Raw genomic sequence first — 26,317 nt, forward strand, 5'->3', positions numbered from 1 at the left:
AGTGACTAAAATTTTTCAACCAAAACGACAGGGCCAATGAACCACCATCATGGGTCATTATTACCTAGGGGCTACCACTCTGCCAGGAAGCTTCCTCTGCTAGTGAGACCTCTCTATTCAATCTGCTGCCTAAATAACACCTACATGTTCTTCACATCTCAGCTCTACTTCCCAGTGAAGTCTCTCTGATGCTCACTTCCTGTTTCGTAGCCCAGGGTACCCCAGGCTACAGGGCTTACTCCCTGAGTAATAACTAATACATGATAAAATCCAGGTTTAAATCCCAAGACTTAAAATGACAATATGGCTTCTAACTAGTACAGAGATAATTCTCAGACCAACTCTCATCTAATCAGCCCAAAGTACAAACTAAAGAAATCCAAGTTAACACAAATTCTCTGTAAATAACAAAATCATGTCAACGTTTCATCTCCAAAACACAACCTTTAAATTATTTTGTCTAAGGTTTTATTATTTAAAAGGTACAGCATAAATGTTTCCTCAGATAATGTACCTCAGAGAATCACACTATAAAAGACAGGGCTATAAAGTCACCTAAGTTAATATGAATAAGCAGAGCTACAAAGATAATATTCACATATTTATAATGGTTTTAGATGAAATAAACTGTTCTAAGTTAAACAAAAATGGTATGCCAAAAATCCTTTCTAACCCATGACAATATCAAACCCTTTCTCAAAAATATATAACACTAGCTACAATTCCCTTTTATTAAATTTTATGTTCTTAAAGATACTTAAAATGGACCAAAAACATTTCATGCCAAAAAATGTTATTTTGTAATGGTGAGAGCCATAATATAGAATATATATCATATATGTGTGTGTGTGTGTGTGTGTGTGTGTATTTTACAATTACTAGATCTGTAAGTAGGCCAAAGCCAAAAAACAAAAACCCCACAAGCTGATAATTGCATTTCCACATTGTTCCACAAGATGTCAGCATGTAACTGAGTAACCTCAACGGTGGTGCTAGTTGGGGGGGGGGGGGGGGGGGGGGGTTGTCTCCACTGTAAAGAGAACAATAGAAACCCTTTCATTTCAGGATCTTAAGTTAGAGCTTTGCTAACTCCCTTCATAAATGTGTTTTCACGTATATTTTATCATTTTAAACCGAATTCTTAATATATTCTTATAGCAGTTTGTAAATGCTGATATTTAGATGTTTCTTTTTTGAAATATTTTAATCTTCTTCATCCAACATAAATCTCACCAAATTCTTCTAGTGATCCAATGAAGAACCGTTTCTGTACCTACTGAAACCCAGGAAGGATCCTAAGCATAACCAACCACTGACCTATATGTTTATCTGAGTTAGTTATTTTTCCCCATTTTACAGGTGAGAAAATTGAAGAAAAAAGATCAGTGGTTCACACAGGGACTCTTTGCTGCGTAGAGATCACACATTCAGTGGGCAACTGTAGTCTCCACGGAGTCTTTTGTGTGTGTGTGGGTGAGTGTGTGTTGAGACATTCTGGTCTTGTTATTTTCCTTTGTTCCCCATTAACAGCTCATATGCTGAGTCACCAACACCTGAGCAACTGTTAATACTGATCATTGGTAGGAGCACAGTTACCCTTATTGAGGCCTTTAACTTAATAATTAGTACCAGGGCCCAGGAAGTGTGTAGAAAGTCCTACTACTGCAGAAACATACGAAACTCTTTCACGTGCATGTGATAGTAAAAATACTGAAATCTGCATAAATACATATCTTCACGTTTTCCTTACATCGCTTGTACTCTTATCTTGCTTTTCGTATTTTTCTCTGTCAAAAGCCCTTTTCTTCAGCAATTTCTTCATGGCTTTTTTATCTTTTTTATGATTTTCAGTATTTTGCTTCCTCACTTGGTTGACAATAAACTTGGGAATCTACGGAGAAATAAAATTAAGTTTGGGGAGGAAAAAGAAGTGGCACCACTTTGAACTATGGAAATAATGATCTTTATGTTTTAAATGTGGAGGGAAGTAAAGGTTTTGTCCATTTCATAAGACTATACTATTTTACATGCACTATTCATTAAATATGCAAAAAAATGCATCGTATTATTCATTCACCATGAGTATAGAGCATGCACATGAAGTAATTTACGTCCCATTGTGTAAGTGAGGTTCACAAAGAGGCTTGGTAAAGTTCAAGGACATAGTGGCCATCTTCTATGCCTTATATGCCAAGATTAGAGACTTCCTGGGGTGACTGGCATGGGGGGGCCACCACCTTTTGACAGGTGGTCCCTTTAGAAGCCACCTGTCAACAACCTAGCCTTTAGCTAACCTGCAGTCCCTTCTGATAACCAGCTAGCCTCACCTCAAACAACAAAGAAAAACTCACCAATCAATAAAAGCTGACGGGGATCTAGCAATAACCTAGGAAAAAGTGATCCTCAGAAATTACATTAGCAAAAATAAAATATTTTAGGACTTACCAAATTGAAACAATGAAATAATGAGGGTACTTTAAAAACTGAGATTTAATAAGTGGACATTAATTTTTTAATTTTAATTCCAGTGTAGTTAACTTACAGTGTTATATTAGTTTCAAGTGTATGGACATTATATATATATTTTTTAATTGCACTTGAAATCACCTCTACTGGTTCACTTTTTATAGAAAATCTAACCTTTCTAAAAAGACTTTAGAAGCTAGATATCACCACTCATTAAAAGAGCTTAAAAATATATACTTACTGTCCACAGAAGTTGCTGATACTTAATCAATAAGTGCATGATATTAGCTGTCCCAGCTGCCATGACAAATTCTCGCTGTTCGCTGGACTTCAAACCCAACGTGTGACACATGAAGAGATTCGGGGCCATGACCATTGCTACATTCATGGTTGTCATCTTATTTTTCTCTCTATTGTCTATTACTCTTTGGAGAAATTCAAGCAGGGCCTGAAACAGAAATGACTCTGAGATTTGTGTTTTCATGAAGATAAGAGATTAAAGCACTGTCCCGTCTGGGATTTTTATTAGCTAAAAACAAATAAGTTGTGCATAATAACCACAGTCGGCTAGCTACCTTCAATGGGCCTTGCCATCAAAGTTTCTCCATTTGGTTAGCACCCTGAGGTGGTGCTTTGTTCTGTGAAGGGCTATGGCACAGGGGAATGAAGCAGACAGGACACACATCTGAACTAGGCAGTGGGGAGAGGAAGGGAGAAGCATCAGACACAGAGCCTACCAGAGCCACGGAACACCGAAAAGCAGTTTCAAACATCCTACAAATATTCACTTGCTTCAGGAAGTGCTTCACTTTTATCTTTAGGAGTTTTTTTTAAAAAAAATCCCCTTAGAAAGGCTCACTTAAGCTCAGTTTCATTTGCTTTAAGGTACTCAATAGCTGGCTGACAAGAATTCTAAAAAGAATGGAGATTGTCATGTGGAGGAAGAGGGGATGAAGAGAGACCAAGAGAAGAAAGTTTTTTAAAAACTGAATGAGCAAACAAAAAGGAACTTCTCACCAGAACAGGCTGGTTTATGCTCATTTTGTGATACCACCCAGTTCCTACCTCTATTGCCAACACTCCTGTGTCCTCTGAGCCTGCCCTCCGTAACAGCCACAGGTAACTTGTATCACCTTCCTGACAGGACTTAAGGCTTTAAGTTCTTCTTTTGCCTTCTTCCTTGAATTAATTTTGGTCTAGAACACTAACGATACAAGCATTCGATGTTCTCTATGAGTGAGGCATTGTTTTAAGCACATCACAGATACCATCTCACTAAGCATTATTGGAGAGAGAGGCTGTACTTAGCCCCATTTTACAGATGAGGGAACAAGGTGTAAGAGAATTTAAGGAATGTACCAGAGATCACAGAGCTAGCAAATGGTGGAGAAGGTCTATCTGGCTTTTGTCTCTGAACTCTTAACTATAAAGAGAATCATGTTTTCATATTTAATTAAAATCCCAACCTGAAAGAGGTCAAATAAACTATACTGAAGTGGAAAAAGAAACTGTTCATCTCTCTCAAGATTTAGGGGGAAAAAATTCCTGTGTTAACAGGTGGATCTTAAATCAAGTTTAGCTGCTATGTAGACTTCAAACACTTGAGACAAACTAAGGCACAGCCTCAGTATCTAACAATAAGATTTATGTATCTAATTTCTGGTACAGCTCTCAGAAAGTTAAACTGTAATCCAACCATAAGGTTATACAGTAACAATACCTTCTCAAATGAGGACAAAAGATTAACTAGTGAGGTTTGGGGAAAAAAATTTAATTTTGTTCCAGAGACCAGAATAATTATTCAGGGACCAGTGTATCTCTTTCTTTACAAAGCATAAATTATAGAGATTAGGTAATAAACCATTTTAATTGTGGGGCGCATATGCAATAAGATTATTCAAACCACTACTATAATATTAGAATGTGTGTGTTTCTGTGTATTTAGATAGGAAATTAATAAAAGTTAGCCTGGCCCTTGCTGAAAGCACTTCATCTTCAGACATATTTTCTCTTTACCTGAAATAGAAGAATTGACCTTAAAAAAAAAAAAAAAAGTATCAGGGCGCCTAGGTGGCTCAGTCGGTTAAGTGTCCCACTCTTGATTTCAGCTCAGGGTCATAAGATTGAGCCCCATGTTGGGCTCCACGAGGCATGCAGCCTGCTTAAGATTCTCTCTCTCCTCTCTCCCTGTGCCCCTCCCCCACCTCTAAAAAAAAAAAGTATCTATCACTAGTCTGGTATTACATAAGTCTTACTGGACCCACTCCCTGAAAACCAGTTTGAGTCCCAGCACGGTTACTTATCTTAGGGTAAACTTTTGACATCTCTGCCCTTTAAAGTCTTCTTACTCGTAAAACAGAAATACTAATCTCCCAGCCTGCCAGGATTGAGCAAGACAATGTATACAGCTAAATTCCTAAAAAGAAATAAAAATAGATAAACACCAATAATTTTATTAACATGGATCCCTCACTGATATCTTAATACTGGTCTTCATTATTCCTCCAAGTCGAAAATAGTTACGCTCATGATCCAAATATACAATAATCCAAGGTCAAAAAAATCCCGGTCAAGCAGTTTGCCCAGACATCTGTCTCTTTAGGCTTAAAGTAGGACATGGTGCTAGTAGAACGCAGTGCCTCCTAACCCTTCGATGTGTTGTTATAATAGTCTACAAAGGTTATACACGTGATTCCGGTCCTCCAAACAGCAAATGAAAGAGTGGCACTAGGCTCGTAAAAATTGGAGAAGTTTGCGTTAAGCTTCCTAAAATTACCTTCTGACAGAGTTTTCCTTCACTTTGAACTAAATGTAAATGGTTTATTTTCTTGTACATATGGCATTTGTTTCAATGTTTCTATTATTAGAAATCTTGTTTGAAACATTCAAGGTTAGCTAATTAAGCTCTCAAATAAAGCTTAATTACTTAATTAAGTTGACTTTTTTTTTGCATTTCCCAATTTTTTATTCCAAAAAAGTATTTCCCTCTTGATTTATAAAACCATACTCCCAGTAACCTTATATGCAAAAATTAAAGCTTTTCTAAAATTTTAGACAATATCTCTTCAAACAGAATTTTCAAAAGAGTGTGCCTGGGACTCTGAAGGCAAATTCCAAAACTGAGTTGTAGACCAGCCTTGCCCCAATACAAACCATACTGGAATAAGTGTTTACTCTCACAAATATTTGAACTCATTTGAATGCAGACATGTTTTAAGTAAATCTGTGCCATTCAATGCCTGCCTTATATTATATTGGTCATTCACAGAGCCATCACAGACAGGTTACCTCTATGTGAATAAGAAAAACATGGATTAAATTTCTCTTTCAGGGCTCTGTGTCAGGACATAGCTGACAGACTGGAAATCAGTCTCCACGCTGTCCTATTTCAGCCACAATCTGCCCTTACGCAGCAACCCTGGTCACACAATGTTTAAATGTAACCCTTTCTGTAGTTGGCCTCTGTCTCCAAAACAACACTTAATGCAGCCTTCTCAGCATGTAACAATCAGTGAAGCACAAGATTTTTTTTTTCCTGACTTAGTAAAGGGAATAACTCTTTGGAAGTTCTCCTGTAGAGATGCAGGGATTTTACTCCAGTAATCCCCAGAAACTCTTTCATCCAGAAAAGTTGAGTATTAACACTCAATTCCATGGGCATGAAAGAACTACCACCTAGTTTCAGTTCACGGAGTCTTAATAAGGTACAGGAAAAACTTCCAAGGTTTAACAACTGGCTTTGTTTTCTTGACATGAAATTTCTTGGCATGATTTTTCATTTTAAACAGAAAGAAATGTAGGGGGTAAAGGGGCAAGGGTTCTACCATTAGATATATAAGTTTTAAAGCAATGGCAAAACTTAAGGTAAATATTCTTTCTAAATTCTGTTTTAAAAATTTCTGTTTTCTTTCATAAGTTTATAACTAAACTTTTACGACCACTCTATAAACTTTTGTTGTTAAGAAAATAAATCAATGTGGAGCAATCCACTGATTATTATAAAAGCCTCTGACAATGCTTATAATAAATGGTATTAAATCATATAGACCAAATCACTTTGAAATGATGATGTAAATCAAAAACTCAGGGTAAGCCCTTAGAGAAATAACTAGAATTTGTTTGAGTTGGTCTATCTTTTGTCTAACCAACCATTTCAAAATCATCTTTATGACTTATTTCAAACTCTACTGCTTACAACTACAAATATAACATCTATAGGCAACAGGTTTTATTTGATGAGCCTTACAACTTTCTTTTTAAACATCCATTTTTCAACTTACTATATGCTCATCAAATAAAATTTGGAAAATGTAGAAAAATAAAAAGGAGAAACCAAAGCACCCATGTTTCCATCAAAAAAAAAAAATGAACTTCACTCACTGGTTTTGGTAGAAGCGTTACAGCAAAAATTAAACACCTGATAATACTATTAACATGACTAGCCTAATACATACACTAACAAAGAGTTAAAAACTTCCACCATCTTTATTTTTTTTTTAATTTATTAATTTGACAGAGAGAGAGAGAGAGAGAGAGAGAGAGCAGGAACACAAGCAGGGGGAGTGGGAGAGGGAGAAGCAGGCCTCCTGCTGAGCAGGGAGCCTGATGTGGGACTCAGTCCCAGGACCCTGGGATCATGACCTGAGCCAAAGGCAGACGCTTAACGACTGAGCCACCCAGGCGTCCAAAAACTTCCACCATCTTTAAAAGTCAGTCTTCTTTTTATAGACTTAACTACGAACATTTCCATAAAAACATCACATTGTTTTGCCACAAATAACGAGAAATTACTCTGCTGAGTTCTGAGGGATATTTAATGTAAATGAATCCACTGACCTTAAGAGTGTCTCTGTTTGCATCAGGCAGGAGGATGACAAGAAGGTTCAAAGCCTGTAGTTGTTGCGTCCTGGTTGGAAGATCTGCAGATAGATTAAATAAATCTGAACTCTTTTCTTTACCAAACATTTTTTTTTTAACTTCCTTTTCATCATTTTGTAAGAAAAAAGTTATTTGGCATAAACATCCCTGTGAAATTTAAGACACAACAACTGAGCAGTGAGCATTCTTGAGAGTGTGTTTGAGAGAGATCAGGGGAAGCAGCTGCCGCGTTAGAGCTTTCTCTCAGAATGCTCACTTCCAACTGTGATCATATGACGAGCGGCCTTATGTTTGCAGACACACAACAGTGCTTTGGAAATGATTTTAACTTCTGCGTGATAATTATTCCCCAATGAAGAGACACAGAAAGTTGGCCCTTCCATGGTATGGTGTCAGGGTGCATCTGTTAACAGTGAAGGTTGTTTCTTCACTGGTGAGTGGACAAATTATGTGGTAAGAGTCCACCGATTCCAACAGGAAGATGTAAAATGGAGCCTGGAACACAGTAAGTGTTCGATAAATGTCTACGGAATGAACCAGAAAAACAACCAGCAATGACTGAGTCGAAGAGGTACATGATTATCATTGATAGTTATCATTTTTAGTAACCCTTGACCCATAGAAGTAATACTCATGGATATTTGGAGTCATTCTGATATTTTTCCTCAGGAATCGATTTGTCCTTGAATCCATAGCTACAGAATGTACACAAAACAGCATAACTTAAGCATTATAAGTATTTTAAACACAAGATGATTTCAGTCATGTCTCTCCTAGAAATTCTGAAGAAATGTTATGATATGAGAGGACACACGGCAATCATCTCAATATTTTATGCTTTAAGAATAGCCTGGAAAACAATAGAATATTACCCAGAATAGGCCAGAAATAGTGGAATATTACTCAGCCATAAAGAAAGAAATCTTGCCATTTGCAACAACATGAATGAAATTTGAGGGCATTATACTAAGTAAAATAAGACAAAGACAAATACCATATGATTTCACTTATATGTGGGATCTTAGAAAACAAACAACAAAACAAAAAGTTCATAGATACAGAACGACTGGTAGAAACTGGGGTTGGGAGGGGAGTGGACAAATTGGGTGAAGGGCATCAAAAGGTACAAACTTCCAGTTATAAAATAGTTAAGTCATCAGGACGTAATGTACAGCATGGCGACTACAGTTGGTAACAATATGTTGCATATTTGAAAGTTGCTAAGAGAGTAGATCTTAAAAGTGCTCATCACAAGAGAAAAAAATTCTGTAACTGTGTGTGGTGATGGATGTTCACCACTTTCTGTGATGATCACTTCAACAATATATACAAATACTGAACCATTACACTGTACATAATATCGTAGGTCAATTATTATCTCAGTAAAAAAAAAAAAAAAAAAAAATCAGAATAGCCCAGCACAGTCCTGGTGGCCATTGTAGCTCACCATAATAATCAATAGTGGTACCCTTTCCCTCTTAAAGTGTCCCAGCTGGGAAGTTAAAGATATGGTCATTAGAATACGGTGATGGCATTTTTCCTTTTCTAATGGCCTCTAGGACTAAAAGGAGTAATTATACCAGTACATAAACCTTGTAAGACCTCTGTGTTCACTGGAAAAGAATCAAGAACTATTCGAGACATTAATCTGGAGCTTGCCCAAGACCCTAAAATGGCAAGGTAGAAGTCTGTAGCCCTCCTCCAAGGAGGCAGCCAAATAATTTGTTCCACGTTTCTGCATGACAATTTCAGAACTTAATTTTTTCAGGAAATAATCACAGACTCTGCCTCATCTCCTTGTGCACCGATGATAACTTAATCCACAGCTTCTCCAGTAAGTGTTGCTTTTAACACTTGGCAAGAAAAATGTATCAGATCTTACGTGACTCATTCTATTATACAAGAAATGTGAAGTTCCAGGTTTTAACAAGAAAATATATTGTATGGCTTAATGGGCGCGCAATTAGTCTGTACCTGATGAGAACATTCTGTCACCCATTTCCTCAGAGATGTATATTTATAAAGGAAAAGGACAACAATGTATGGCATTCGAGCTGCTGTTGACGGAGAGTCAATACGTCTCTCCAAATATATCCGGTTCTATTCTTAGTGAGGCAAAGTGTCATTAAAACAATTAATATGGATGGCACCAGCACAAGGGCTGCCTCAAAGAGAGATGGCACTTACTCTGGACGGCTTGAAAGGCTTTGAGATATTCTACACTGAGCAGCGGCTGGGGCAGCTCCCGGATGAAGAGCTTCAGCAGGCTGGCTGCATCATGCTGTTTGACACTTTCCCAATTAAAAGTCCCTTCATAAAACTTTGCTTCCAGTTCTTGGCAAAGATTCTGAAAGGCAGAAGAAAAAAAAAAAAGCTACCAGTAAGCGTTTTTTTTTTCCTGCTGAGTGTGTGATCCACTTCCCACTTTCCAAGAGATTCTACTCCTTAGAAAAGAATCTGAAAGTACCAAAGGCTAACACTTCTCTGTCACTCAGAAAAATACTACTTGGCCAAGTGTAATTTACCAGTGACAAATTATAGCCAGGGCCACAGAATTAAAAAACTGTATATATTTTCCTGACTCTGCAACAGACCTTAAGCAGTAAAGGTTTAATCATGAAAAGATTCGTTAAAACAGTCATTCCATGTGGGGGCTTTACTTCTGATACTATCATTTTTCATTCAACTGTAAAAATCATCTGTTAAAAAGTCTCTTTTAAATTATTTAGAAATACATTACATAACAAAATACATAATCAATCTCTGGGCCTCAAACAGGAGGCTCTGATTAGTCACCTCTGGGAAATGAAGAACCACATTCTACAGCAAATGAGGCCTGAAAAGACATCAATACACCTGTCTGAGTTGCACGAGCCCTAAGTGGCACGGCCGACCTGCCGCCAACTGCAGAGAACAGTATGAGTCCGTGCAGATTTAGAAATACCTAGTTCGTTTACCTCGAGGACTCTATGAGATTTGCCCAATTATCAGTAATCAATTTAGTTTCATAATTACTATTTTATATAGGCCTTTTCACTGTGGCATAAATCCTATTAGGTTAGAAATCCTTCCAAGTTTCTGTCACTTCCTTGATTATTTTAAACCGTTCTCCCAAAGACTGTTCTTCATTTTTCTTGTGAGGTGAATTTATTACACTTTCTCCTTCCTACACAACTCCATCCTCTCCTCCAGTTATTTCTGTAATTGGTGAAATACATAAAGGTGAGCCTAGGAAGGGGGGCGTAGGGGAGAGAGAGGTGGAGAGAGAGAAGAATGAAAGAAGAGAGAAGAAGGAGTGAAGAAGAGGGAGAAAGAGGAGACGGGAGAGGGTGAGGGAGGGGGAGAGGGAGGGAGGGAGGGGGGGGGGGGGGAGGGAGGGGGAAAGGAGAGAGAAGAGCACAAAAAATTTGGTGGAGCAGGGGAGAAAGACAACCAAAAATTTTGCATATTATCTTTAAATCATTTATAACGGACCAGCTGCTGCATAATTTGGGATGTGACAACAGGCTGGGTTGAAGAGTTGAGCCAACAGAATCCACTTAATTGACCTTCTTAGAAATTACATTTAGTTGAACTTATGCTTGTCAGCTATCCAGTCAAAAACATAAAATACCCATTCTGCTCACCACTGTGTACTGAAGTAAACATGTTTATGACTCTTAGGAGTCGGGCCTCACAGTCTGCTCATTAGTGCTGTGACCAGGGGGCTGAGAAAGGGTCTTCTTGCCCAAGGGGTAATATGAAGTCACGTGACCTGTTTCTGAGGGATTCGCTCTCTGTAAGAGAATGTGCCTCTCAACGGAACTTATCTCAGAATCACACACACAACGCCCATGTTTGACTGTTGGTGAGATCGCCCTAAATGTTAGCAAATGGAGTGAGACAATGGCAGCTTATCCAACTTACACAGGCCCCAAAAGGGTTTCGGGGACCTCTGTGAACCAGACACCAAACCCAGAGGACACCAGCTGAATGAAATTTGTGAGCAGGGTGTATCAGGTTCCTCGAATCCGATTGTATGGAGATCGCTCTATGCAGTAAGAGCCAAGTAGGCCGAAACTAGCAACCCACATCGAGGAAGCTTATCAGCATAAGCAGGTGATGTGAACAGTGCAATGTCTGATGAGTGATTCCAATCCTGGCAGCCCCGAGGCCAGTCACAGGCGAGGAGCACGTGCACCCACCAACACTCAGTTCTCCCTGATCCAGCTCTAAAAACGTCATATAGAATAAGTCTTAAGGAAACGAACAGAAAAGGTCTCCTTGACCTACCCTATTTTCGCTTGGATTTGCAAATTCAGGAAGACAGTAGATTGGATGTGGGCAATGATTTGTGCCACCTCAGTTGAGAGCTAATGCTGAATGTAGAGGCTTGGGGGGCTGTTCGTGGCTGCTAACCAAAAACTCTTCCTAGATACGTTTTCCAGATAGAGCTACAATTCCAAGCCTGAGGCCCCTGAAACATGCAAATCCCCTGGGACATTTATGCACTGTGCATCATCTGTAGGGTAACTCTACCTTGGCCATGCATTTACTGGATGCTGTATTCCCCAGAGCAGGAGCTGGGTGACAGGGGTAGAGGAGGAGGGTGCACAGCATCCCGAGAGAGTGGGAAGAAAACGCCAGCTTGCCAGAAAAGGCGGCAGGGGGAGGGAGAGAGGGCAGTCTGGGAATCACCGGGCCTCTTTCACAAGCCAGACTCAGGCTATGCTGTATCAGGTGAGACAGGAACTGTGAAGGTCAGGAAAAGGAGCTGAGGCAGAGTCTCATTTTGTCAGCCCCCATGACCTGGTGTATGGGGACTATGGTCACATCTCCTATTCTGCTCACCTGGTGGAGTTTATCATCCGCACTTTTCTTTTTTTTTTTTTTAATTCAGTTGCTATTACTCACGCTGACTAAATCTATCACCAGTCCCCCATTAATGTTTTGAACCCATTGTGTTCTCTTTTCATCAGAAGGCTGGAACTACTCTTGGCTTTTGCTTGTTCACTTTTGTTCCTGTTTTATGTTTGCACAGCAAAGAGATTATTTGCTTCTCTATTTATCACAGTATTATTATAGCTAATATGGTGAGTTTGAAGAAAAATCAAAACTTAACAAAAACCAGCAGAGATCCTAAAAAAACTAAATATAAACTGAACATTACTTTACTAACAATGGGAAGAAGGGGTGGGGAGGACAAGTTAGCTTTGAAAATGCAAAAGTTTAATTAAACAATCAAGTGTTACATGAGTAGAACCAAGAGATTACCTTGATTCTAACAGCAGCTCCAGGTATTCTTAAGAGGCCTTCGGTTTCCAAACCTCCCTCTTCAATTCGAGAAATCAGCTATGTACAAACAGAAGAACATTCTGACTTGGTTATTCATAACAGGTACAATTCCAAATTTAACATCTGCTTCACATATAAATAAATGCAAACTGATCACAATGATGTGTAAGCTGGCTTTCACGAAGTTGTGAATGCTACTGCACCAGCACTAGCCTTTAAACCAGGAAGTCTCAGAACTTTACTTCCAATTGAGAAAAAGTTGAGTTTTGGGGCGCCTGGGTGGCTCAGTCATTAAGCATCTGCCTTCGGCTCAGGTCATGATGCAGGGTCCTGGGATCCAGCCCCACATCGGGCTCCCTGCTTTGGCGGGAAGCCTGCTTCTCCCTCTCCCACTCCCCCTGCTTGTGTTCCCTCTCTCGCTGTCTCTCTCTCTGTCAAATAAATAAAATCTTAAAAAAAGAAAAAAGTTGAGTTTTATTCTTTGTTACAGAAGTGTAATCATTTCACACAACAGCTGCCGTACTCCAAACAAATGGAGACTGAAGATGTTCACTGTTTAAAAGCAACTAAGACCAGCCATGACTTCTGCTTTTCCAGAAACATACATTCTGCAGTCAAATAAATCTTATGAAATTCCAGTATTTGCATATTTACATCTCATTTTTAGTTTGTTTGAAAGACTTGTTTATGGTATGAAGGGAAAAAAAATCCTGTTTGCAAATATTCATTTTTAAGCTTTGCAGCTTTTAGTGATAAACCAAGACAAAAAACAACTCTTGTATAGGGTGTCTAAATCATACCTGATACCCAGTGAATACACACAGATCTCTCTATCTCCAGAACCCCATTAAAATAACAAAGATTTTCTTTAATAATGCAGAAACCCACAAGAATAAGGCAAATGGAGAAATTACAATGACATACTGTTGGAAGCTAGGAAGATGATAAAAAAGTGGTTAGTTTCTTGGCAGAATGATCTTCCAATTGAAATATGTATTCCCTGGGCAGTGCACAAAGGCTTTATAGGGGGTACTCTGCTATTTTAAGGAAAGCAATTTCCTTGTCCTCAGGTTAAATATAAGGCAATTACTAGCATCACATGCGTTTTCCTTCCTACCACCCACCCCCATTCACCATAGCCTGCTACTCTACGAAAGACAGACCTACACTTCACTCATTCCCAAACTTACTATAATCTCTCTGCACACCCTAAGGCACAAAATCTTCCAGAGTGCCAAAGGATGTAAAAATTTTATTTTTTGTTTTCAGGGAAACCTCCTTTAATGATTTACCAAGGCTCTATAAACTACATAAAGCTTACTGTTTCTCCCTTGCTTATAAAAGTGTCTATTAGGAGCAAAGCAAGGTATCATAAAATGAGGTCTTTTGACCTTTGTCCAGATGTTCTGAAATCAGATATATTGTAGTGTGTAGACATTGGAAGAGAGGCAATTTTTCTTTAATGACTTCATCTCTCCTATCCCTGGATTATGGCCAAAGGACACACTGATTTTCAGGGAGTCAGGTAAGAATAAAGCAAAGAATAGTCTCCAAATTCTCCTAAGGATTTATTATTAGCTAAAGAAAGAACCATCTTTGACCAGTCAAAGCAGTGCATGATTTTTAAAAATTCAACCGAATGTTTTCTAAGACCACATTTTTCAAGTTACACTAGATAATAAACCCACAGCAAAAAAACCTTACAAGAATTATTTTAGATTAGATGGGCATTACTCAATAAAGGATTTAAAACCAACCTTATCAAATAATAGCATGCAAAATTTATTCAATGTTTGAGCAATTTTCATTTTTATCTCATCTTATAAAATGTTTAAAAGTTTCTAGTAGTAAAAAATGAAATTCTATGCTAGCTGCTAGAGCAAATTAGTTTTTCACAACAGTACATGCCTTTCATTTTCATCAAATACACAGGAAAAATGGATGATTTCTAAACGAATGAGCGTAAGATCTGAATTTTTATATTTAAGTTCTTTTTATTACTCTCTAATGTGGAATACTAGCATTCAACAAAGATATGTATATATAATGCCTGAAAGAATGCCATGTGGTTTTTCATATTTCTCACTTTAAAAATAACATTTTTAGCCACATTATATTGCATTATTAAAATATAAATAATACTTTATAGTTCTCCTTTTATTTTCAAGATTTAAAAATGGAAAATAACTATATTGTCCTATATATTTTAATCGTGTTCCTTTTTAGTAATTTATCTTACAAGAGACATTGCATAATGTATCAGTAATGTTCACAGCATTTCCTAAGAGAGATTACATACTTACATGAATTTATGAACTGAAAATGAAGTCAGAAGTTTTTGACACAAAGTATCTTTGATTTGGCTGATTAGTCTGACAGTGAGAACAGAATTTCCTAATTTGTCAGAATTTTTCTAAAGATAAAAATTAAGAGTATTTTATTTCCCTAATTTTTTCTAAGAATATGGTTTAAACAATGTGTCTCTGAGCAAAAACAAAACAAACAAGAAAACAACAGATACAATTCACAGGTATTAGATAAACTTTGTTAAAGCCCTTTTTGGGGTACAATTCTTAATAAATGAGAGTATAATCCTCTAAAAACTAGTAATAAAACTTTTTGCAAATCAGTGATTTCCAATTCTTTCCTTTGTACAAAACTGAGGAAATACCTAATTGAGGTGACAGCTGATCAATCGAAAAAATATTTTTCAATGCTAGATCACTGGTTTTTTTGCTTATAATTCAGAGGGGATGCAAACAGATGAGTGTTATCTAATAGTAAACTCTTTATCTACTCTCTTTTGTTTTTTGTGTGAACAAAAAAAGTCTTCAAGGCTCCTATCTAACAACCTCAAACTGGTTGGAAGCCCAAGTCTTCAGAATACTGAATAGACCAGAAAGGTAAAATAACTACATAAATAAAACAATTTCAAGAGAAAATGACACAGGACTGCATGCAAACCTCAGCCTGATCAGGAGACATCACTGAATTTTTGTGGAGACCAAAACTTACTTTTCAATGATGTGATGGTGAATTTGATAAAGTCAAATGTGACACATCATTGGTTTTTTGGTCAAACACCAGTCTAGAAGTTGCTGTGAAGTTTTTTTAGATGTAATTAACATTTAAATCAGTACATTTTGAGTAAAGCAAATGTAATTTGCTTTATGTGGGTGGGCTTCATCCAGTGGGTTGGCGGCCTTAACAGCAAAGACTGAGGTTTCCCAAAGAAGCAGCAATTCTGCCTCAAGACTGCAACATGGAAAGCCTACAGGAGTTTCCAACCTACAGATTTTGCACTCAACACTGCAACATCAACTCTTGCCCAAGTTTCCAGCCTCTGGACTGCTCTATTTCAGCCCCCACAATCTCATAAGCCAATTTTTTGGAATAAATCTCTATGAACATGTGCATGCACGCGCGCGCGCACGCACGCACACACACACACACACACACACACACCCCTTATTGGTTCTGTTTCTTTGGAGAACGCATATCCACTTGGAAAGGATGCTGCTGAGATCCTTGCCTTGCACAGTCATCTGTAGTGGTAACGTGCACCTTTTACTTAACAGTATGAATATATGGCCCATATTTGTCAGCACCTCCCGGCTCATCACAGGCACTGTTGACAGCTATCCATACAGAAACAAGTTCTATAAGCAATGGCTGGCAAAGGCTGGTGAGTAGAACAAACTGCAGAACGAAGTTCATCAAGAGAAACAATGAGATACATGTTTGGATGTGATGGTGATCATGAGAAATAATGGAACCAGAGGTTAGTGGATAAGACAGCTAAAGACTGGTTTGGAATAGCGGAAGAATCAGTGCCAAGTAGATTGAGCTTTAGTACTGAATGAGTTTGTTGAGCTAGTCTGTTGTGAAAGTTCCCACTGCCACTCCTGCTATCCCCAGAACTATCAGAAATTTGTGATGTGCTGGGGCTGCTGCAAACAATCTACAGCGTGGGTAGCCCATAACTGATCTGACCCACCTTCCTCGCTGTGCTTTCCTGGCTCTTAGCAATGTGTAATCTGTGTTTCTGAACAAGGATGGCTCAAAGATTAGACTGGAGTTTTTATACTGCCGTAGGTAATAAGGGGATTCCCTTATGAATAATTGAGTGTTGATGACACCAATGACTTGGTAGTTTAGCAATCACTTTCTAATTCTACTTTATGGTTTCTTTGCCTACTTTGGAAGTAGGCATTGGTAAATTAAATTGGACATCCTCCCTGTCAATAGGAAAGCTTGGGAAATACACACAGGCATGAAATATTCATGAGGATTCAATTCCCTAGAAATTTATAAGCAGTTCCCACTCCTGTGTATTATAGAATTGAAATCTCAATTATACAAAGCTAGCTAATATAAGACAGGAAAATGATGCCAGATAATCACAGTTATAGTAATAACACAGAAAACATCACCATGAAATAAAAATTATGAGCCCTTGAAACAAATTTGTTTCCTGAATAGAAAATCAAAGTACAAAATAAAAGAGCACATCAATTGGAAAACTATATTATAATATTATGAATGCCAAAAAAGAAAAAAAACTTCAATTAGTTCAAGTATGTTCTCTCTAGGCTGACCCATTTAGGCCTACTTACTTTTTGAAATATCAAGGGTATTCGAGTTCCCGGTACTTTCCTCTGATCTTGTTCTAACAACGCTATCAATGGAATACAAAAAAGGCCAGAATCTGCAACAAAAAATAAAATTTCTTAACTTCCATCCATCTATAAAATATTAATGCAAAAATATTAAGGCATCAGATTTCTGATACTGTCATTCAAACAAACAACTATTTATTGAGCACCCACTAAGTGAATGACACTGTCTAGCCATTAGGTACATACCTCTCCCTAGGAAAATCTTGACCCTGTCTTATATAGCAATCTCACAAGGAAAGACAGCTAAGTAAGTGACTGCAAATAATCACCAAAATAATTAGAAAAGTTATACTGTCATATAAAAGAAACAGTCCCATGGGAGTATGTGAAATATGCAAATAAGTTACTAAAGGTAATCAACTTAAAAGTTTTGGTGAAAGCAAGTATTTACTCATCTCTTCCATATTTAATTGACATTTAACATTCTATAATCAAGAAACCAGTCAACAGTATGATCTTGTTCTACACATGTTTTTCTTTAGGAAATATCAACACTTGGTAGTCTTGAATTGAGATTTGTAGTTTCGTATATTTGGGAATAACTACGAAGAACTGAAAGGGAATAATTTATAATTTTTCTAAATTAAAATCATATGCCTTCAGTCTGGTGTGAGCAATAGCTTCTGCTTGGCACCTCCCACCCCACCCCCATCATTTAATGAACAGTTAGCACAGAAGTGTAACACACATCATCAGGGGAGATATAAATCATTTGTGAACAAGGAAAGGCGGAATTATATTGTGGAACAAGGACACACTGAAAACTGACACTCGACAGAGATGCCATTCAAGAGAATACCAGTAACCTAATAATTTGTAGCTTAAGAATTATGAAAAAAAAAATGTAATCTTCAAAAATGTCAAGAGTCTGGTTTATAAAATGAATATATTAGATGAGCTACAAAAATATTTAAGAAATGGAAAGAAAATCTATTCTGTTAATAGTTATACTCTTAATGAGAATGGCTTAATATTTCTCTCCTTGCTAGGAAGCAATTCTAAAACATAAAAAAGCCTCTCTAAGCCATTTTAAAAGTCCTGAGCACTGAGTCACAGCTATTTAAATTATATTTCTATTTTATATTTGGAAAAGGCTTTGTGACAAGCTTCTGAAAAAACATCTAAAGTCTTTCATGATCCATAATGGCCTTGCGGAAAATCAGAATCACCATTTAACTCAGAAACTCACCATCCCAAGCCTTAAGCTATAATACTCGGAGGAGCTGAGCACAGAATGAGGTCTCCTGGGGCCCAGCATGGGAGAGAGGGCCTGGAGGGAAGGTACACTTCAGTCCTATAGAGAGACTGCCTCTAAAACTTCAATCAGGTGAATATGTATCTTTATTAATGTTACCATAGCAACTTGATAATCCTCATGCTTGGTATCTCTTTAGGAGAGAACTTAAAAGTTAAATAAGAGGTCAGAGATTCCTAAACAGTTAAACTTTGTTAAATTGAGAGAGAATTATCTGGATTTCCAGACCAATAAAATCTTGGATAAAAACTGAGGTGTCTGTTCTCTATCACATTATAAAAAACAAAGTCTGCTTATGTAATAGGTAAAGCAAGTTGCTTACAAAAGAAAAACTACATATATCCACAATGAGTACAATTTGGTGGTATTATGCGCCACAATGGCATTATTTTCGAGTGAAGAATGCTTTGTAAAACAGTTACAAGTAGAATGTACATGAGCAAAGGGACAGACTACTAACAACTACCCCATGTATTTCCCATCAAATAAGCAAAAGTAACCAAAATCAACTATCTTAAAGTCATTTTTTCAAGATCTGATTTTGGAAATAAAGTTTATGTACCAAATGTATCTTTTTACACATAGTTTTCAAATGAGAGTGCATGTGAGTTAAGATTCCTCGATTCAGAAAAAAAAAAAGAAAGAAAGATTCTTTAATTCAATTCAATATTTCCTTCCAAGGTAATTAAGTATTTGGTTATCTCTTTACTTTCTATAGCCTAGGAGAATAGTGCATGTTTATCAAGTTACAAAGTTTTCGAAGGCAATGTTTTAGAATCTGAATTTTAGATGTCTTCAAGTGTTGGTTTATTTTGTAGGTGTTTCCTCCTCCACGAATACTGCTAAGAAGCTAAGTTCATCTTTGCTTCTTCTGAAGTAAATTCAACTGTTTTTCATTTCAAAATTACCTTTTGTTTTGATTTTCACAGCTTTTTGTTGCTTCAGTTCAACACCCAATACATCATAGAGGGCAGTCAGCTCAATGAGGGCTAAATGGCAAACTTTCTTCATGTCCTGGGGTGCTAGGTCACCAATCCTGGTGGTGCCTGTTTTGTCTTTTGGCAATCTGAAATTCTAAAATAAGTACCATTAATAGAGTAAGGGTTAATAGGGTCTAACCCCATTTATAGTGACAGACGACAAAACTGTAATTATAGAAAGAAGCTGTACTCAAGAGCAGTGACAATGAAAGCTATGGCAAAGTTGCTCCAGTCAGAATGAAGAGCCATCCTCTTGATGATCCTCAAAGCTGTGGGAAGTCAGTATGTGAAGTCCAACAGACAAGGTGACCAGACTATGGACCAGGCGTACTGATCCCAGGGGCTAAGAGCGCAAGAGAGACAGTAAAACTGAAGGAGAAAAAGAACTCCTACTGACCTTCAACAACAAAGGAGATTAGGAGTCAAGAGAAACCATGAGGAGGAAGAAGAGGAAGAGAAAGAGGAATAGTAGCCCTGAGTGAGTACTTACAATGTACAAGGTACCCTTAACCTATGCTGCCACAAATATGTATAATACGATGTGAAATACTGAATATTTGTAATGTAATATATATTATAATGTTGTCAGAAAACCCCAAATAACGTAGATACAGAAGGTCTGTATAGCACTGGGGCAACAGGGAGAGTACAAGGGATAGTACAGCATGGACTTTAAAAGCCAGAATGCCTCCCAGTCATCTAGCTACTGGCCAGCTACTAATAATCTGGCAATTGATTAACTACCCTTTCTTTAAAATGGCAGAAGGGGAAGGGGGAGGAGGAAGGAGGTGGGCATAGCTAGAGGGGGTAGGGATGAGGGGGAAACAGGGGGAGGGGGGAGGGAGGAGGAGAGAAAGGCCACCTAATTCAGAGGGCTGTTGTGGAGTTTCACTGCCTGGCCCTTGCCCAGCACCTTCATATGGCTGCTATTATTTTTACTTTCACCGCTGAATAAAGAGACTTAGAGATACCACGATCACAGGCAAGTAAGTGGTATTTCGTTATTTCCTGCCTTTCGCAAATATTATCCACCACTTATTTTAGCCACTTTTAATATTAAATACATTAAATCTAAGAAAACAAACCACAAAGTAAAAACATGAATTCCCCTAATACACTGAATACAAATTATAGTCCCACTGTATTTATTGATTCCTAAAACCGTGATTGTTCTCTAATGGTTTGATTTAAAAAATGGTTATAAAGGGGGCACCTGGGTGGCTCAGTCATTAAGCATCTGCCTTCGGCTCAGGTCATGATCCCAGGGTCCTGGGATCGAGCCCCGCATCAAGCCCCGCATTGGGCTCCCTGCGGAGCCTGCTTCTCCCTCTCCAACTCCCCCTGCTTGTGCTCCCTCTTTCGCTGTCTCTCTCTCTCTGTCAAATGAATAAATAAAATCTTCAAAAAAAAAATGGTTATAAAGGCTATATCTTTTGGGTTTACCCCTGACTTCCTCATTTAATGGCCAAGGATGTTCAACTAGTTCCCTTTTATTCCCGTCGCTCATTTTTTCACCATATGATTAACACTTCCTGGTCTAAAATCTAGTGCAAAAACCAGGTCTTAAAGCAGCCATTCTCAAAGTCAGATCCAGGGAACCAAAGAGTTACCTAATACCCTTTCAAGGAGCCTATGAGGCCAAACTATTAATAATTAATCCTAAGACATTATTTGCCTTTTTTCACTCCCATCCGCTCATGAGTGTACACTGGAGTTTTCCAAAGGTATAAGATAGGTGCTTTTGCAACAGATTGAATACAGATGCAGATGTGAAAATCCAACTGACTTCTACTAAAGTGAGACACTGGAGTTGCTGAAATGTAAAACCATGGCACACGTCTTAATAATTTGTTTTGAGAAAATAGGACTACTTTTCATTTAAAAGAAGTCATTTATGCTAACTGTAATACTGTACTTAAAGTAGATTAATAATTTTTTAATTTCTCAATTTTAATTTCTAATATGGTAAATACCCATAGGTATAACTGACAGTCTACTCTACTCCCACAGTCTTTGTTGTTTACTTATCACGAGAAATGATTCCTTAGTCTACACATTCATGTTTCATAGTTCAAGAAGACAGGCCAGTGACAAACTTCCATGGAACTCAAGCCAAAGAAATTCTTCACATTCCAAAATCACATATAGCAGTCTTCTCATCTCCTCAAAATCTTTCATGAAATCCTAATTTCTGTAGAACTATGAGTAGGCCTTCTTCCTTGGTTCAGCTACAACATACTTCCACAGAGCTGGAAGTCCAGGAAGACAACAGAGGCCCCAACAAGAGGAAATCACAGATTGTTGGCCAGAAAGCTGTGTGTCTGGGGTTTCATCAAAGTGTTGGAAGCCGTGGTAGTTACTGTCCTCAATACCGACATCCTTCCTGACTGGTGAAACAAAAGCTTTCTGAAGTCCTCCATGCTTTTTAAGAGCCTAAAAGGGTTCTGAGACCAAACTGTTTAAGTATCATTGTTTTAGAGCATTTCCTAACACCTACAACTTTTGCTAACTGAGCAGCTAAATCCTTTCCAGCAAACTCAACTCCAAGAGAGAACCTCTGTACATAGTTCTTTACAGAAACTTCTGCTTTAGAACCTGCTATACTTTTCAGAGTCCACTGTAGGAGAAAACAGGTCTTCCTTAACTTTTTGCAATACATTTTTTCCGGATGAGAACATGAAATAAAACAGCAATAGACATCATTAAACATTCAGTCTAAGTGAATTTCCAGCCTAAGTGTTAATGGGGCCATGCATGGGGGTTGAGAACGTGGAGCCAGACCGCAGGTGGCCCATCCTGTCTCCACCACTTACTAGCTATGTGACCTTTGGCAAATTACATCACCTCTGTGCCGTCTCAGCCATTTCATCTGTAAAATGGGAATAACAACAGAACCCACTCAGAAAGTGTTAAGTGTTATTACTACCTCTCTTTCACAGAGCTTTTTCAATAATTTCAAGATTTCATGCCTTTCCTCTTCTCCTAAATATCACTGTAAGGTAAGGGGGAAAATGATAAGGCTAATACTCTTATTTGATAAATGGTCTTTTGTCCTATCCTGCAAAAGTCCCCATAGATAAGATTGCAGCCCATTCTCAGTGGGTAATTAAGGCTTACTAATAGACTAAATAGGACCACACAGCCAGTGACAAAAATAAGGATGCAAATTCAGATCTTCTGGATCCTAAATTCAGCAATAACCATTCTGTTGTGCTCCATTTTCTCTGTCCACCACAGCATGCAGGGAGGAATCTAGGTTGAACAGTATTGATAGAGGACTGTGAGCCCCTCAAGGAGAAGAGCCACATCTTAATCACTTCCATAGCCCTACTGGACCACAGACCTGGCACACTACAGGTGTTCTGTCCCAGGCTACTCAGTGAACGAAGACACATGCCCTACAGGGTGAAAAGCACAGAATCAAGCTCAGTGAGGTATGAGCCACTGGCTGGATGCTTCCCCACTGCCCTATGATTCGCACGGAGCCTCATGTTCAAAATCACACAAAACTTTTCACATTTTCTTCCAGACCTGGCCCCAGAGTTCTGCTCATTGCATTGTTTTCCAAAGGGCTGAGCCAATCCTATTTACCAACCTTTTTTTTAAGTTCTAAATGTTTCATTAAAATCAGTTGCTATTGATCTCATAAGCCAAACATATGTAATATAATTATTTAAAGCATTAGCCAAGGTAAATGTTTAGAGAAACCTGAAATATTATTAGTTCAAACATTTGACTTACCTAGCAATCTATGTCATGAGCTTTATTTATTTATTTATTTAACATTGTGCTTTAATGAAAGGAGTTAGTTCTTTATCCCAATGTTTAATTCATAGCAGCAGCTTTAAATATTTATGAAGTTTCCTGTCATTTTTGTTTAGTTAATAGACTGGATGGTTCAGTTCGTTGGCTAAGAGAAGGCAATGCAATTTCAGCAAAAGAAAAGCTCTTTGCCTTCTGAAAACTGTGCTTCAAGAACGAAGTGAAATAAAATTTTTCAAAAATTATAAGGTCGTTGGTTGCCATGTTACCATAAATTAATCAGGTAGCTCTCTCAGCCCGCACCCCTCTTTTGCAGGCCTCACAATACAAAGGGCCCCTTAGGCACTTCATCAGTAATGATGGACTCTGATGGACTTGACTTTACTACATTAAGTCACTTCTAGCCTCGACTTGGAAAGCAAGAGAATCTATCCTCACCTGGTCAATTTCCACAGATGACTTTTTTTTTTTCCTGGTCTGCTAGAAAATGCATCTCTTACCCAAGATTTTTCCATGTGTAAAATGTGATTTTATTACAGTATTTCATTCATTGTCATTTCCAGAGACTGAATACTTTTCTAGACAAATGAACTTTTGAATTTAGTTGTTTTATATTTCTTGCATTTTTTTTTTAAATGGAGAGCAAAGAGCCATAATTTAACCTTCTCTTGACAATTCAGGACCATAACCCTAAACACCTATTTTTGTATTGTGTACAAGTGTGTGTCTGCTCTTGATTTTCAGTGTCCTCATTCAATCCTGAAACAACACTTTGTCCACTGTCCTTCAGCTTCCTCCAAAGGTGTTCTGTCCTGTAGCAAACTGCCAACGTGGGCCTCCATGCCTAGTTTTTGGCCTTTAGTATCCACAGAGCGGTGTTACCAGACAACCAACGTCATTATAGAACAAGAATTTACTCGAATTAAACATAATTCAATAAGAATCCAAAGGCACTAAATAAAGACCTAAGAACTAAATATAGGTGTGCATCTAGGATATAGGCTTTACCAGTTATAACTTTAAAACTATGATCTTAAAAATTTCTGCATAAACCCTTAATGTTCAGTCTCCAAAGTAGGATGAAGAAGTATTATTAAATTTCTATTGTATATGATGGACCCAACAAGCCAGAATCCCATTTATATAATAACTCAAGCTATCCTGAACGAGTTTGTCAGCAGCACCAATATATAGAGCCACTTAAACTCACACCTAAATTAAATGCATTTATACCTTCAGGGCACATTAAGTGGAGTCAACATGGTCTTCCAGAAAAACCTCCAGCTCCAAAAGTTGAGTCACCAAAGCCAAGTCTTAGCATGCCATATAAAATATAACCTGTTTCCTTGTATGAGAAATAGGAATCAAAATATCTACCTCATAGAGATCATTTGATAAATAACTACAGAGCATATTTTCTGAGATACAGTGGTACACAAAACACAATAAGTAGTAGCTACATTTTCAGACTGAAGCCCATTAAGGTTATGAAACCTGATCTCCACATTTAAGAGGAGAAATCTGAATCTGCTGTGAGAGATCATAAAGAATTAACAAAGACTACCTGATGCTGCAAGAAAAAGGAAATGAATAAAAAAATGAAGTCAACAGAGAACAATGTATTTTTACATAAAGCTCACTGCTTATTTACAGAAGCAGGGGAGCACAGAGTAGAAATGGAATTTAAGGTTTATCTGCTTACACACCTGCCTCAGAGTGATGAATAAATATTCATTCCATCAACCACGCTGAGGACTTGTGAAAAGCTTATATGCCCATGCCTTCCAGGAGACGTATGGATAAATGGTTGTATAGGTGAACAGATGCATATATGTATAAATACAAGAATACATTGATAATAATTACCAAAAGCATGGCATCTTAATAGCTTAAAGTATTATTTTATATATTATATCTAATGTAAATTCACAACCAGGGAAGACTTAATAATAAAGTTAGATACTGAACTAGACCCCAAAGAATGGGGTAAGACTTCCTTGGTAAACAGGGAACAACAGAGAGGTAGAAATGGGAAGATCATTTCAAGCTTGGGGCACAACATGAATAAAGTCAAGAAGGGAGGTGAGCACAAATGTTAAGCAGAGAATAAAATAAGAGAAGAAGTCTTAAGTCTCTGAAATATATAGGAACTTATATTTTATTCCACTTTTGAATTAACAACTTAAAAGCCAACATCTTCATTTTTTTTAAATTAGACTTTAGTGACCTTCATTTACAACCCCTTCCATCTGTTGAGATATAGACTGTCACTATCCTGATAGTCTGGGAGCATAAGTCATCTCTTCAAGTCAAATGGTATGTATTCCTTTACTTTTCCCATTAGGTAGAAAAACAGATTCTTAATAATATATGGTAAAACCTGGAAACAAGCTAGATGTCTACCATTAGGGAAATGGTTGAATAAATTATGATGCATCTTCACAAGAGAGTATGGCATATCTATAAAAAAGAATGAGAAATATTTCTGTATATTACTATGGAGTGATCTCCAGAATATACTAAGTCAAAAAAAAAAAAAATTCTAGGTTGAGAAAAGTGTGTATAGTGGGCTACCATTTACCTAAGAATGGAAGGATAAACCATGAAGTTAAAATGAAAAGGAGTTTACCTAGAAGGTAAATTTACTTGGAAGGGGAGGGAGAGGACAGAATGATGGCTCAAAGACAGAAGCCAGACTTTTAATGCATCTTGGTTTTAAATCTGATTTCTGGACCATGTAAATATTTTACCTGCTTACAAACAAAATTAAATTTCAAAAAAGCAATCCTTAAAAATTGAAAATAAAATGAAACCATTAACCCAACCAGGTATTCAGTTGGTAGCTTAACCATCCTGAGAATAACTATCCTATGCAGCCTAAAGCACAGTCATTTTATTATTACAGTCCTTTTGGGATATATCTCAAGGACACAAACAACTGACGAAAAGAAAAACAAGTATAAACTGTTTTTCTAGTAATCATATTGTTGATAGCAGTGGTAGTATTGTTATTCTGAGAATGC

At 37.6% G+C, this 26,317-nt stretch overlaps 1 protein-coding gene across 7 annotated transcripts in view; it reads right to left on the reverse strand.

Moving 5' to 3' along the window:
- The window catches only part of ARHGAP18 (Rho GTPase activating protein 18), a 187,239-nt gene that overhangs the window by 15,929 nt on the left and 144,993 nt on the right, over positions 1 to 26,317 (reverse strand). For all 7 annotated transcript variants that reach the window (XM_073893913.1, XM_025865359.2, XM_025865348.2 and 4 more), the window contains 7 exons: positions 19,461 to 19,626; positions 17,235 to 17,326; positions 12,598 to 12,675; positions 9,532 to 9,691; positions 7,303 to 7,385; positions 2,708 to 2,914; positions 1,751 to 1,891 (listed from right to left, as the gene is read on the reverse strand). In XM_073893913.1, the coding sequence (XP_073750014.1) occupies positions 1,751 to 1,891; positions 2,708 to 2,914; positions 7,303 to 7,385; positions 9,532 to 9,691; positions 12,598 to 12,675; positions 17,235 to 17,326; positions 19,461 to 19,626 (927 nt within the window). The remainder of the gene's footprint in view (positions 1 to 1,750; positions 1,892 to 2,707; positions 2,915 to 7,302; positions 7,386 to 9,531; positions 9,692 to 12,597; positions 12,676 to 17,234; positions 17,327 to 19,460; positions 19,627 to 26,317) is intronic.

This window comes from Callorhinus ursinus, unplaced genomic scaffold, assembly GCF_003265705.2.
Source record: "Callorhinus ursinus isolate GAN/ISIS: 27379988/994484 unplaced genomic scaffold, GSC_fseal_2.0 scaffold6, whole genome shotgun sequence".
NCBI lineage: Eukaryota > Metazoa > Chordata > Mammalia > Carnivora > Otariidae > Callorhinus > Callorhinus ursinus.